Source organism: Wolffia australiana, chromosome 12 (assembly GCF_029677425.1).
Source record: "Wolffia australiana isolate 7733 chromosome 12, ASM2967742v1".
NCBI classification, from domain to species: Eukaryota; Viridiplantae; Streptophyta; class Magnoliopsida; order Alismatales; family Araceae; genus Wolffia; species Wolffia australiana.
In genome coordinates, this window is record NC_135846.1 from 13,849,350 (window position 1) to 13,862,445 (window position 13,096).

Here is a 13,096-nt window from a genome sequence, read left to right on the forward strand (position 1 = left end):
GAACTGATGTTTTTTTTAAGGAATAAAAATTGATTTTGTTTTGGGCCATGGCTGAGGAGCCAACCCAAGGCCATCCAAAGCCAGCCCACAGCCCGCAGTTAAGAGTCTCTAGGCGGATGATCACATGGTGAACAGGCCCCCGGCCAAGGAGGAGGTATTGTTTAAGTTTTGAACAACAGGGAGAACTGATGTGTCCCTTCGAAGATACAGAAGCCTGAGTTGCCATCAAGGGACTGAATGGAAAAATACCCAGAGAGAGATGGTCTCCCATTTTCTTTTATAGTGTATTTTGGGAGATGGTGTAGACAGAGGTAATGGCCAGAGTGGAGGAATTTCAGCCAGGAAACTTTAGACTGGAAAGAATAAACTGAGCTTATTAGGTGTTCGTCCCAAAATGTCAAGGAGCAATTAGAGTGGGAGATTTTCAGCCATTTGCACTATCTAACACTATATATCTTGTTGATCTGAGTATTACATGTCTTTATTTTCTCTCTCTTGTTAGCCCATTAAGGGCCCTCTCTAGTCAGCCCATTAGGGCTTCCTATAAAACCCTGTAATCTCTTTCATTTTCTATAAAGAATAGTTCTTTTCTTGTTTACATGGTATCAGAGCCCTAACCCTAACCCTAATCTGGGTTTCCTGGGCTCGACCTTGCGCTCCGATCTTCGGCGGTTCTCACGACCGCCTGATCTCGCGCTCCGGTCTCTCGCCGTCTCGCTCCGGGCCTCCCAGGCGCTCGCCGTTCTGACGTCCGCCGTCCCAGCGTCTTCCGCTCGGCGCCGCCCGTCGGCCCGCGCCGCCTCGGCTCGTGCCCTCCCGGCTCGCGCCCTCCCGGCTCTCGCCGCCCCGGCTCGCGCTGCCCCGGCTCGCGCCGCACTGGCTCGCGCCACCCCGGCGACCGACGTCCCGGCGCTCGCCGTCCCGGCGACCGTCGTCCCGCGCCCGCTGCCCTGCTCCCGCCGCCCCGGCGTCAGCCCCGGCGTCGGCGCCCGCCGTCCCGGCGACCGCCGTCCCGGCTCCCACCGTCCCGGCGCCCGACGTCTCGGCGCCTGCAGTCCCGGCTTCTCGTCGTTCCGGCGCCTTCTGACTGTGGTCTACTCTGCTTTCATCATGACGAACCCGGTTGAAGCCCAGACCTCTACTGTCACGCCAGACTCGACGCCGGTATCTACGCCACATGCATCTGCGGTGCCTCTCGAGCCCGGGAATTGGTCGTCCTCCTCTGGACCATCCTCTTTGCCTCGGATGCCTCCGGATGGTATGTTTACTGGATTCAATCTCCTGCAATGGCGCCAGTACGTCCAGATAACTTTAAAAGGGCGTCTCATGCGCCATCTTCTAGAAGACGGACCTTCCCGGACCGATCCCAAGTATTATGACTGGCTGGACGTTGAGGGGGTAGTTCATCGTTGGCTCTTGGACAGTATTTCACCTAGTGTTAAAGGTGAATTCATGTCTCTAGAGTCGGCTCGGGCGGTCTGGGAAGCAGCACTTGAGAGCCACTCCAAGAAGCACAACATTGCGACTCTGCACGAATTGGTACATCGGGCCGCTAACCTGCGTCAAGGGGACCGGTCTATCATGGAGTACAGTACGGAGCTCATTTCGTTGTGGAATGAAATTGACTACTACATGCCGCCCGACCCCCATTCGGTGGACCGCCAATATACTCTTCAACTTCGGGTTTTCCAGTTTCTTATGGGACTGAACCCGGAATATGAAGTTGTACGGGCTCAGCTTATTCATCGGGAGACTGGTCCTACCTTCAAGGATGCGCTCCACAGTGTGCGGGTTGAAGAATCCCGCTTTCAGCAGGCCCAGAACTCGGCTTCGGCACTTGTAGTTCATTCCTCTTCGTCTGCACGCCCATCGTCGACTCCACCACCCGGCTCTTTGCCACGTGGTCCGACGGCTCGGACGGAGGATTCTCCAAAGGGTGATCCTTCACTGTTTTGCAATTACTGCAAGAAGCGAGGTCACTCTAAGGAGACGTGCTACAAGCTTCAATGGATACGCGCACAACCGAGCAACCTTGCTGCAGCCGCCTCGTCCGTGCCCCCCCCGGGTCAAGTGCCTATGCTGTACGGTCTTCTCCCGACTAGTGCCTCGCCCGCTAGCTTCACTCCGGAAGAGATGGAGCGTCTACGCCGCTTGCTTGATCCTCCAGTCGTGGGCTCATGCTCCTTGGCCCACGCAGGTATGTCCACCAGTCTTCCCATACCTACATCCCCTCCTGGCCATTCTTTTTCCTCTTCCACTTGGCTTCTTGATTCCGGTGCCACCGCCCACATGACCCCAAATCCTCGAGCCTTTCAAACTTATGCACCCGCTTTCTGGCTCCTCCAAAGTTAAAACAGCCTCCGCGATCTTCTCACCGTGGCGGGTATTGGTCGTGTGGCCCTTTCCTCTTCTCTGCATCTATCTAAAGTTCTTCATGTTCCTCGCCTTACTCATCATCTTCTCTCCCTATCTAGCCTTGTTCGCGACTTGAAACAAGACCTTACCTTCTCTCCTAATTCATGTTTTTATCGTGATAAGGTGTCGGGGAGGACGATTTCCATTGCTGAGGAGCATGAGGGGCTCTATCTTGTTCGCCCTTGTTCGAGTTCTCTTGCTTTTGCTGCTGCGAAGTTTCCTTCGGCTTCCCACGAGCTGCCAGGCTTCTTCATCGACGCCTCGGCCATCCTTCTTTGCTACTCTTTATCGTCTCTTTCCTAAACTCTTTCAAGGCCATTCTGTGGACCGCTTTGTTTGTACTGCTTGTCGAATTGCCAAACATCATCGTACCACATATCCTATCTCGCCTTCTCATTCTTGACCCCATTCTCCTTATTCACACCGATGTGTGGGGCCTTCCCCTATTCATAGTACTTCCGGTTCTCGGTGGTTGTGCATCTTTATTGACGACGTTACTCGATTCGCGTGGGCATATTTCTTGAAGAACAAATCGGAGATATCTCGTGTCATTCCTCAATTTTACTCCCTTATCCAAACTCAATTCTCTATATCCATTCGTCGCTTCCGCTCCGACAATGCTAAAGACTACGTTAACACCACGTTAAGCACCTTCTTCCAAGACAAAGGCATTATCCATGAAACTTCTTGTCCCTATATACCACAGCAAAATGGCGTTGCCGAAAGAAAATTCCGTCACATCTTTGAAATGACTCGGAGCCTTCTCTTCCATATGCATGTGCCCAAGTATTTTTGGGGAAGCCGTCTCCACCGCCATCCATCTTCTTAATCGCTTCCATCTCGAGTGCTTGACTACTCCACTCCCATTGACCGTCTTCAGCATTCCTTTCCAACTCTCTCTCGAACTCATCTTACTCCTCGTGTATTTGGATGTGTATGCTATGCGCCCAACCACCAACTTGGTCGTGATATACTGGATCCCGTGCTATCAAGTGTGTGTTTGTTGGCTATTCTTCCACCCAAAAGGCTATTTATGCTATCATCCACCCTCTCGCCGGTTCGTCGTCACCAAAGATGCCACGTTTGATGAATTGCTTCCTACTATTCCTCCACCTCTCCTGAACCTCATCGCCCCCATCTCCTCCGATCCACTCGAATTCCTCATCCTCGCCCCTCATCCTCTTCACCGGCCCCGCCCGACGTGTCTCCGCCTGTTGCTCCTCCAGCAATTGTGCCTCCCGACCCGCCTCGCCGCCGTCTCAGTCCTCCTGTGGAGCCTCCTCCAGTATCTGCTCCTGCGCCGACCCTTCTGCTGCACCTTCTTCGATTCCTCCGCTCCTATCCGTCGCTGCCCGCCTGAAAAACGCTATGGTATTACCCTTGCTCGTCGCAAGCCTCGGCTTCCTTCTTCGTCTCCTGCTGCCCCGTCTCCCTCAACCTCCACCCCTCCTGCCACCTCCTCATTAGCCGTGCTGCCCTCTTCCCGTTCCTCTCCCCTCTATCCGTTGGCGAAATCTATCTCCTCTCGTCGCCTCACCCTCTTATCATGCCCTTCTCACCTCCCTTGATGCCACTTCCCTTCCCAAGACGGTGGACATTGCCCTTTCATTTCCGCATTGGCGTCAGGCCATGGCGGAAGAACTTCAGGCTCTTGCTCACAATGAAACGTGGGATCTGGTTCCTCACCGGCCGGGAAGCATCTCGTGGGTAGCCGTTGGGTGTATGCTGAAGCATAATTTGACGGTTCTATTGAGCGCCACAAAGCCCGGGTTGTGGCACAAGGTTCACTCAGAAACATGGCATTGATTATCAGGAGACCTTTGCTCCCGTCGCCAAGCTGAATACTGTGCGGATCTTATTGGCCCTTGCTGCGGATCGGGGCTGGATTTTTGCAACAATATGATGTGAAGAATGCTTTTCTGCATGGAGAGTTGACTGAGGAGATCTACATGGCATTACCTCCTGGCTACACTTCCTTACTGCCAGCGTCTCCGCACTCTATTGTCTGTCGCCTGAAGAAAGCATTATATGGCTTGAAGCAACCTCCTCGTGCCTGGTTTGGTCGTTTCACGACGGCCATGCAGCGTCGTGGATACCGTCAGTGTAATGGTGATCACACTTTTCTACCGCCATTCCACGTCAGGGAGTCGCTATTCTTCTTGTGTACGTGGATGACATCATTATTACGGGTGATGATACGACGACCATTACTGAGCTGGCTATGTATCTCTCGGAATTTGCTATTCGCCATCTTGGCCCGTTGAGGTACTTTCTTGGCATAGAGGTGGCCTATTCTTCCAGCGATCTTTATTTGTCAGAGAAAGTATACGGTGGACCTTCTCTGAGCTTGGAAAGGAGGACGCCAAGCCTGCTTCGACACCGATTGATGCGAACCATCGACTTGGTGCCGATGCGGATGAGGAGCCATCGAGCCTGGCCCATATAGAAGACTTGTGGGAAAACTGCTTTATCTCACCCACACTCGCCAGACATTGCATATTCAGTGGGTGTTCTGAGTCAGTTCATGCAGACTCCTCGCATGAGCCATTTTCATGCTGCTCATCGTCTCCTCCGCTTTCCTGAAGGGCACCATTGGCCGTGGATTATTTTTTCGCCGCCATATCGCCTGTGTCTTGAAGTCTACACCGATGCAGATTATGCCGGCTCTGTGGTTGATCGTCGGTCCACATCTGGGTATTGCACCTTCTTGGCGGCAATCTGATTACTTGGAGGAGCAAGAAGCAGAAAGTGGTCTCGATCGAGTGCTGAAGCGGAGTTCCGTGCCCTTGCGCATGGTCTGTGTGAAGCACTTTGGATTACCCAGCTTCTTCGTGAGCTACCGTGTCCAGTTCCTCTCCTGTCCAGCTGTTCTGCGACAACAAATCGGCGATTAGCATTGCTCATGACCCGTTCAGCATGACCGCATAAAGCACATCGAGATCGATCGCCATTTCATCAAAGAGAAGCTTGAATCGGGAGATTTTTGCACGCCTTATGTTCCGTCCGCTGAACAGCTTGCAGATATCTTCACCAAAGGGCTTCATGCCCCTAGGTTTGAGGAGCTCTGTTCCAAGCTGGGTGTGGATAACATCCACGCTCCAGCTTGAGGGGGAGTGTTGATCTGAGTATTACATGTCTTTATTTTCTCTCTTGTTAGCCCATTAAGGGCCCTCTCTAGTCAGCCCATTAGGGCTTCCTATAAAACCCTGTAATCTCTTTCATTTGCTATTAAGAATTGTTCTTTTCTTGTTTACATATCTTATCATAGAAAAGGTCTTCATCAACTGGTTGACAGCGCAGCTGTTGCATCTGAAATCTTGGCGGCATGGAAAAGATCAAAGGTAAAAGGATTCATGATGAAGATGAATTTTGCAAAGGCACACGACTGCCTTGACTAAGACTTTTAACAGGCATATTTGAGGCGCCGAGGTTTTCCAGCCAAATAGGTGGAGTGCACTAAAAGATGTATTAGGTTCCACCTTTTTTCAGAGTTGGTGAAGGCTTGATTCAGCAAAATGAGGGGTCAGGCAAAGATACCCTCTAACACCACTGCTTTGTCTAGGCTGTAGAAGCCTTTGTCATAAGAATAACAGAGGCTTGCTCCAAGGGTCAGCTGAAGGGATTTCGGACCCCTAGTTTCCCTCTATTACAATATGCCGACTGTCAGCTAACCATTTCCCTTATTTGATATTTCCTGAATTGGCATTTTACTTATTATTATTTCCTTTCATACATTACTGTTACATCTAACCCCCTTGTACCCATTATATAACGGGTACAAGGGAACTGATCTATAATCTATCAAGAAGTTACATTTTCTGTAATTCCATCCTGGATCTCTTGATCTCTCCTCTTGTCGACAAGGGTTTGGTGTTCGAAAGATTTCCATTTACCAATCCAACATGGCGTCAGAGTGTGATCTGTGCGGAACACGCGGTAGTCTACAGCTGTTCGTGTCACCATTGTCTGTGGAGAGTCAAGTCATGGGCAAGGTAGCAGTCATGATTATGCTGCGGAGTCGTCATCAAGATTTATCATGGAGTCCCTGCAATTTTGAGAAGTGTCTGTTCTGAAGTCGTGGACGCCCCACGAAGTCAGTGAAGTCGTCGTCAAGGTTTTGGTTGTGACCTTGTTGTGGAGTCGCGGTCAAGGCTACTTAACATCAGAGTACTCTACGTTGAGGTTGTCAACATCGTTGAAGCTATATCAAGAATCATTGTCAACAAGTATTCTCTTCCAAAGTTGTGGACACCCTGCAAATTCACGTGTGTCACGAGATCCTCTTCTCATTGCATCATCAAATTCTGTAAACCATCATCAAGGTTTCTTCGTGTCACCAAACCACTGCACAGCACTACTATCTACATTGCAAGATGCCGTCTGGTGAGGCCTCATCCCATGTAGAGGGTGACTTCCAGGGATCTTTTGTGGAATCACACAGCCTTGTACCATCAGTGATTCTTCTAGTAGCTGAACCACTTCGGGATAATGAGAAAAATTTTGCCCAATGAGGGCAGATAGTAGGGTTGACTCTGATTGGGCAGGAGTTCGGTGACCACTTGATCATCGAGATGCAGCCATCTTATCCATCAAATATAGTTTGAGAGAGAGATGATGCAAATGTCCATGTCCTTCTACTTGAGAGTATGACCAAACAGATGTGGGATTATGTTCTAATGAATGCCCTAAAGAAGAGCAATCTTTGGGGAATCTATGAACTCATCATCAAGGAATGGAATTTACAGAAAGGAGACAGAATTATGACAGATTATGCGCATGAACTCCAACCTATTTGGTTAGAATTGGACCACTCCCAATTCAAAATTCAGATGAGTGGGAGTATACTCTCCAGGAAAGAATGTTCAAGTTCCTCATGGGTTTAAAATCTGAGTATGAACCATTACGGAACCATATTCTCAATCGGGAATTGGTTCCTGACCTGGAGCAGGCTATCAATATTGTACTGGAGGAGGAAGATTGCCTACAGTTACCTTCAAAGGTACCTAAAGATGAAAATGGGATAGGACTCATGGTCAAGGTGAAGGCTCAGAAGACTGTCGGGGATCTCAACTTTATGAATGTGACAAAGAATAGTGTGCCTGAAGGGACTGATATAAATGAGAAGAACAAGGGAGGCAAAGTTTATATAGGCAAAACCATGTGCACCTACAGCAGAAAATGAGGGCATACAGAGGACAACCACTGGGATCTGCACGGAGGACCTCCCAAGTTCCAAGGTCACTCAGTAAATACTCAAGGAAACAGTTTAGAAGATGGAGAGACATCAGCAGAGGTTAATGAAGCACATTCCAAAACATAACAGCGATGAAGTCAGCAGTCTCAGGGAAGAACTTGAGAAGTTGAAAGCCATGGATAGTTCTACCTCCATGTCCAGAACAGTTCCTAGACCTGGTAAGTTGCTGCATTCTGAATGTCATCTTTACTTAGACTGGATTCTGGATTCTGCCTCAACCGACAGATACCAAAGCCAACCAAAACGAATTCGGCATAGTCGATGTGAAGTCTTGAGCAGTCTACAAAGAGGTCTAGCAGAGGAAGAGAGATTATTCTCCAACACCAATATTTCGGTAATGAAATTTTTCGTCGGCATATAGTAGTAGAAGGATACCTGTCAGGAAGCTAGGGATCTGAAACCTTTTTAGGAAACCGGTGGAGCAAGCCTGGTTTGTGCTTATAGCAACGGCATCCATTGCAAGGGTAAACAGCTGCAGTGCAATGGGGCATCCCTGCCTGACCATGCTTTGCAGTTGAATCCACCCTCAGTCCCAGCGCTTTAATGAGTGGGAAATGATAGAACCATTAATCAACACCGCCCATTTTGTAGGAAAGCATCTTCACCTCATAGTTGTCCACAAGAAGTCTCAATCTAGGGAGTCATATACCTTCACCAAAATTCTCCCTCCACATGAAACCTTTGGTCTTCTTCCTTCCCCATGCTGCAAGGATATCTATTGCGACCACTCCTCCATCCACCGGCTGTCTCCTCAGAATGAAGGCAGACGGAAAGGGTCCAAAAAGGTTCCCAACCATTTCCATTAGCTTGTTAGCCAGATCCTTTTCTATGATGTGATATATAGGGTTAAACAATGAGATTGGCTGAAATCTCCCATCATGATGGCGCCTTGGCACTTTGGTATTAGAACTAGGTAGGCACAGTTAATTTTCTCCAGAGATCCCTCGCCAAAGTTCCTTGAACATGGCCGTAACCTATATCTTGACCATCTCCCACGACGCAGAAATGACGTTAAGCACTGAAACTCCTTACCCGATTAGTCCCTTGATGGTCACCCTCAAATAATTGAGCAACAAAAAAATTCACAATGGAAAGAAGAATTAATGGAGAGTATGCGGCATTGGCTAGCCCTCTCCTGGAGTAGGAGAATCTCCTGTAGAACTTGATAAGATCCCAACAATAATGCTAAAACGCATTCCAATTGCAGAACAGAGTTAGAAAAGAAACTCCATCTCTGGGCTTCGTCGATGCCTAGAGAGGGAAACAGACTTCTGGTCGAGACCAGGGGAGCCGGGAGCGGGGGAAGAAAAGAGGCCGGACGAGGAGGGGGATAGCCATTCCGGAGGGAGACGCAGCAGCGGTCGCAGGGAAGAACTTCTGCAGAGGAGACGCCAACTAGGTCAGTGGGGAAGGAGAGGTGGTAGAGGTAGAGGTAGAGGGACAGGAGAACTCTTACGTATGAATCTCGATGCCCTCATTCCTCTTCCCTCGTGCTACTTTGGTTAGGTCTTCTGTTGGGTCAATGGGCCAGTTTGGCTTCCTGGGCCTCCGGTGTTCATAAACTCGCCTGTGTATCGTATCAGAACTCCAGCTTCCAATTGCTTCTACAGTAGACTCGACAACTCTGGATTCTTCTTGAATATTGAGTATCCTGCCACCTTAACAGTCTAGGCATCCCCGTCTCTTTTTTTATATTTAGCCCATGCAAAAATTTATTGCCGGTTTTTCTGTAAATCCTTACAGTGATCTTATCAAAAAGTAAGACTGAGCGGACGTTTATTTCATTATCTTAGACGTTACTTAAAGCTCATCTTTCAAAGGAAATATCAGTCATCCATGTTGAAAATCAAGGGAACCAAAGTGTTAATTCTAGAAATAAATTCAACGGTCTGCAGACCAGCTGTAGGCTTCATCTAATTTGTTAGAGAGATGGAGGTCTCTGGAAAAGAAAAGGGAGAAAATATAACCTGGGGAGAAGATGCTTCAAGATATTAATTGCACCAACAATGAAAGCTTCATCTTTCAGCTCACATTTCTAGTTCAAAAAGAACAAAAAAATGATGGATATCTTTTATTGACAACAAATTAATATAGACAAAAGAAATAATAATAATAATAATCATCCTACTTAAGATAACTTTCCAGTTTATTGATCCTCCATTCTTCCTTTGAAGAAAGAGAACTGCCCTATGGGGAAGATCATAGATGCAGCATGAAATAGGTTTCAATCAGGAGAGGAGAATGGGAGAATGAAGACTATTGCTGACAAATCTAGAATTGAGGGGGGAAGAGGAAGAGAAGAGAGAAAGAAGAAAGAGTTTTTCACTAAAACAAAGTAAATGTACATTCAACATGTATCATCTTTTATATAAGCCTATAACGGCTAATTCCAACGGTCATATAATGGCTAGTTTTACTAGCCGTTATTGATCGGATGGATTGGATAAGGAACCCGATATTGGGCCTGAAATGGCCCGGTACATGGCCCCTTTATCCTGGGCTTCCCAAGCAGCCCATGTCTTCAACATGTCTTCAACAATTGCTTCATAAATAAAATTAGGGTGCCACACATGCTATATATAGAGGATTAGAAAAGAAATGGGACAACCCCAATAAACAAAAGTTAGATGAATTAGAACCAGAGAGCGTAGGGCAAAGTTCAATAACTCCCCCTCAAGCTGGAGATATTATCCATGACCAGCTGGCTCCACGATTCTTAGAATCTCACAGCCAACTATCCTTTGGAATGTATGGGTTGCATAACTGTCGTTTTTCAAGGTTCTCCTTCATATCTTTAGTGTAGTTGAATTCTTATTTAAGAAAATAGGATAGACCACCCGAGAATGGTGATCAACCTGATACTATTAAAATTCTGGAAATTAAGTACACTTGATGACCAGAAACCCCCCCTTCACTCCCTTCTAAACCAGTATGAAACCAGACTCTCCACCGTATGAATAACTGATACCATTCTGATATCATAGATCAAGATTTTTGATATAAAAGCCAACGTGCAAAATCACTGTTGAAGGTAGTGTTCGAAATCCACAACGGAGAGATCGATATGCAAGGGAAAGAGCCGTAAGAGTGAGAGAATGGTGGTCCGATGAAAGACAGATACAAATGGAACGGTGAAACAGCTCCCTCTCTCCCCTTCTGATTGTGGAAGACTCCCATGCTCCAGCCTCAGCCTTCAGCTGCCAAGAGTGGTCTAACAACTTCTTCGCCATCCTGTTGATATAGGCTTTATTTATATTCAAGTCACACACCCGACTTGACTTAACACGATCTCTTGAAGGCGCGTTGGTAATATGTTCTTGAGAAGAATGTATCAATAAAGTAGTCCGCCTAGCTCGTCCTTCCTTTGAAACCCATTTCATTAGGGTGTAGGCATATCGCCCATAACACCACTAGAAGTCTTCCTTATTTTTTCCTCCTCTTGGGCCTGCCTCCCCTGAGAGAGCTCCGAAGGCCTCATATTAGGAGACATCCACCCCTAGGATCTAGTGCGAGGTCCATATTGCCTCGGCAAACTGGCAAGCTAAGAAAAGGTGGGAGCAGTATTCCTCACCCTTGTGCACATAGCACATACTGCTGAGGTGTCTGGGTACATTGTGTGGTCATGTTTCACTGGATAGTGAGCAATGCTGATGGCAGATATACTGCCACAGAAAGGCCTAATCAGTAGACATCTTCAGTTCATTCAGAGCTAGAATGCCTCAAAAATGGCGTGAAGAAGAGCACAATAGTCTGCCTTTGCACTTGAAAGAGCAATGACAGCTTCTTTCTTGCTGTACCGCATGAGAAAAATTACTTAAGAATGGTACAATACAAAGTGATTGAGCAGCAATCAAAGTTAGAACCGACTACGCTGACAGGCGTAAACACCTTCAAGCCGACAATGTTGTTATGTTTAAGCTCAAGTCCAAGTCCAATGGTGTCCTTGAGATGTAGGATTGCTCAAATCGCCATTTGTAGATGTTTTTTTTTTTTGGACTATAACGAGGGATGAACCCCCGACGAATCAGTGAACCTCCCGTCAGGATCTCACAGGCCCTTTACATGCTTATCAGTTATCATCAATACCTCCCTTCGCTTCCCGTCGATTGCAAGGACCATGCTGCCTTAAGTCCTTCTGCTTCATGTATAGCTCCATCGGCAGAAGCCCTTCTTCCTCTGAACACCACCTCGTTTCTATGTAGCCAAATGGCCCACAACACGGCTAGTGCTCGGCCCCCTTCCTTGTTTCTTCTTCCCACGAAATGCCGTGCTGAATCCCAAAAGGCCTGTTCAGATGTCACCTTCATCCTTGAGAGTAACTGGCTGGCCCAAACTGTGCGAGAAAATGAGCATTCAAAGAAAAGATGGTTGCAATCTTCTTCCCCATTCAAACACAGCGTGCATTGCGACGAAGTATCTGGATATAACTTTTTGCGGAGGACTTTTGTCATTAATCTTTTCCTTGCTAGCAGCCACCCAAAAAACCGCACCTTCAATGGGACTTTTTGACTTTATATGAACCTGCATGCGCTGAACAGTGGCATGTCTTCCTCTTGTCCTTCTCGAATCATCGTATTAGCCTTATGAACCGAGAAGGGACCATTTTTCCATGTCCAACTATCTCGTTCTCCATCTTTGGGTCGTAGCTGAAATAGGGATTGTTGCATGTCTATGTAATCCGACACATGCTGGTCGGATAAGGCTCCTTGCAAGATCGGATTCCACGCGCCCTCCCAGCAGTCACGCATGTGGGCATTCTGATCCTGGACCAATGCATACAGTCGGGGGAATACCGCACCAAGGATGCCCTGTGGCGACCATGGATCTCTCCAAATTGGAATGTCTTCCCGTCGCCTAACTTGGCCGAGAAAAAACCTTGCGCCCTAGGAAAGACCTGTCTCATCCCTTGCCAGAATGGCGATGCTCCATGATACATATCTGCCTTTCTGTCCCAATTCAGACCATTACCATAGATGTCACGCAATAACTTGACGACCAAATTCCCCCGTGGATTCATAATTCTCTCCACCCATTTGGTTAGTAGTGCTGTGTTCATGCTTTGCATGTGTAGGACCCCCAGACCTCCCATCTTAATTGGGCGGCATACTTGATCCCATGCCACCATCGCCAAGCCCCTTCTTTGTTCTGGCCCAAATCCTCTCCATAGAAAACGCCTCATCATTTCTTCTATTCGCTTCCCGACTCCAGTGGGCATCTTGAATACAGAGAGATAGAAAATTGGAATGGTTGATAAAACTGACCTCAGTAGCACCAATCGTCCCCCTCTAGATAATACTTTTGCTTGCCATCCCTCTAGTCGTCATTCCACCTTCTCACTGACCAGTTGCCAATCAGTTTTCGTCATCCTCCCCTTCGTTAGTCGTAGGCCCAGATATCTCATTGGAAGCCTCCCAATTGGTGTTCTCA

General features: G+C 47.8%; 1 protein-coding gene across 2 annotated transcripts in view; it reads right to left on the minus strand.

Annotated features, from left to right (window-relative positions):
- Positions 1 to 13,096, minus strand: part of LOC144710218 (ARM repeat superfamily protein) — a 117,395-nt gene that overhangs the window by 76,659 nt on the left and 27,640 nt on the right. For both annotated transcript variants that reach the window (XM_078583924.1, XM_078583923.1), the window contains one exon: positions 9,637 to 9,704. In XM_078583924.1, the coding sequence (XP_078440050.1) occupies positions 9,637 to 9,704 (68 nt within the window). The remainder of the gene's footprint in view (positions 1 to 9,636; positions 9,705 to 13,096) is intronic.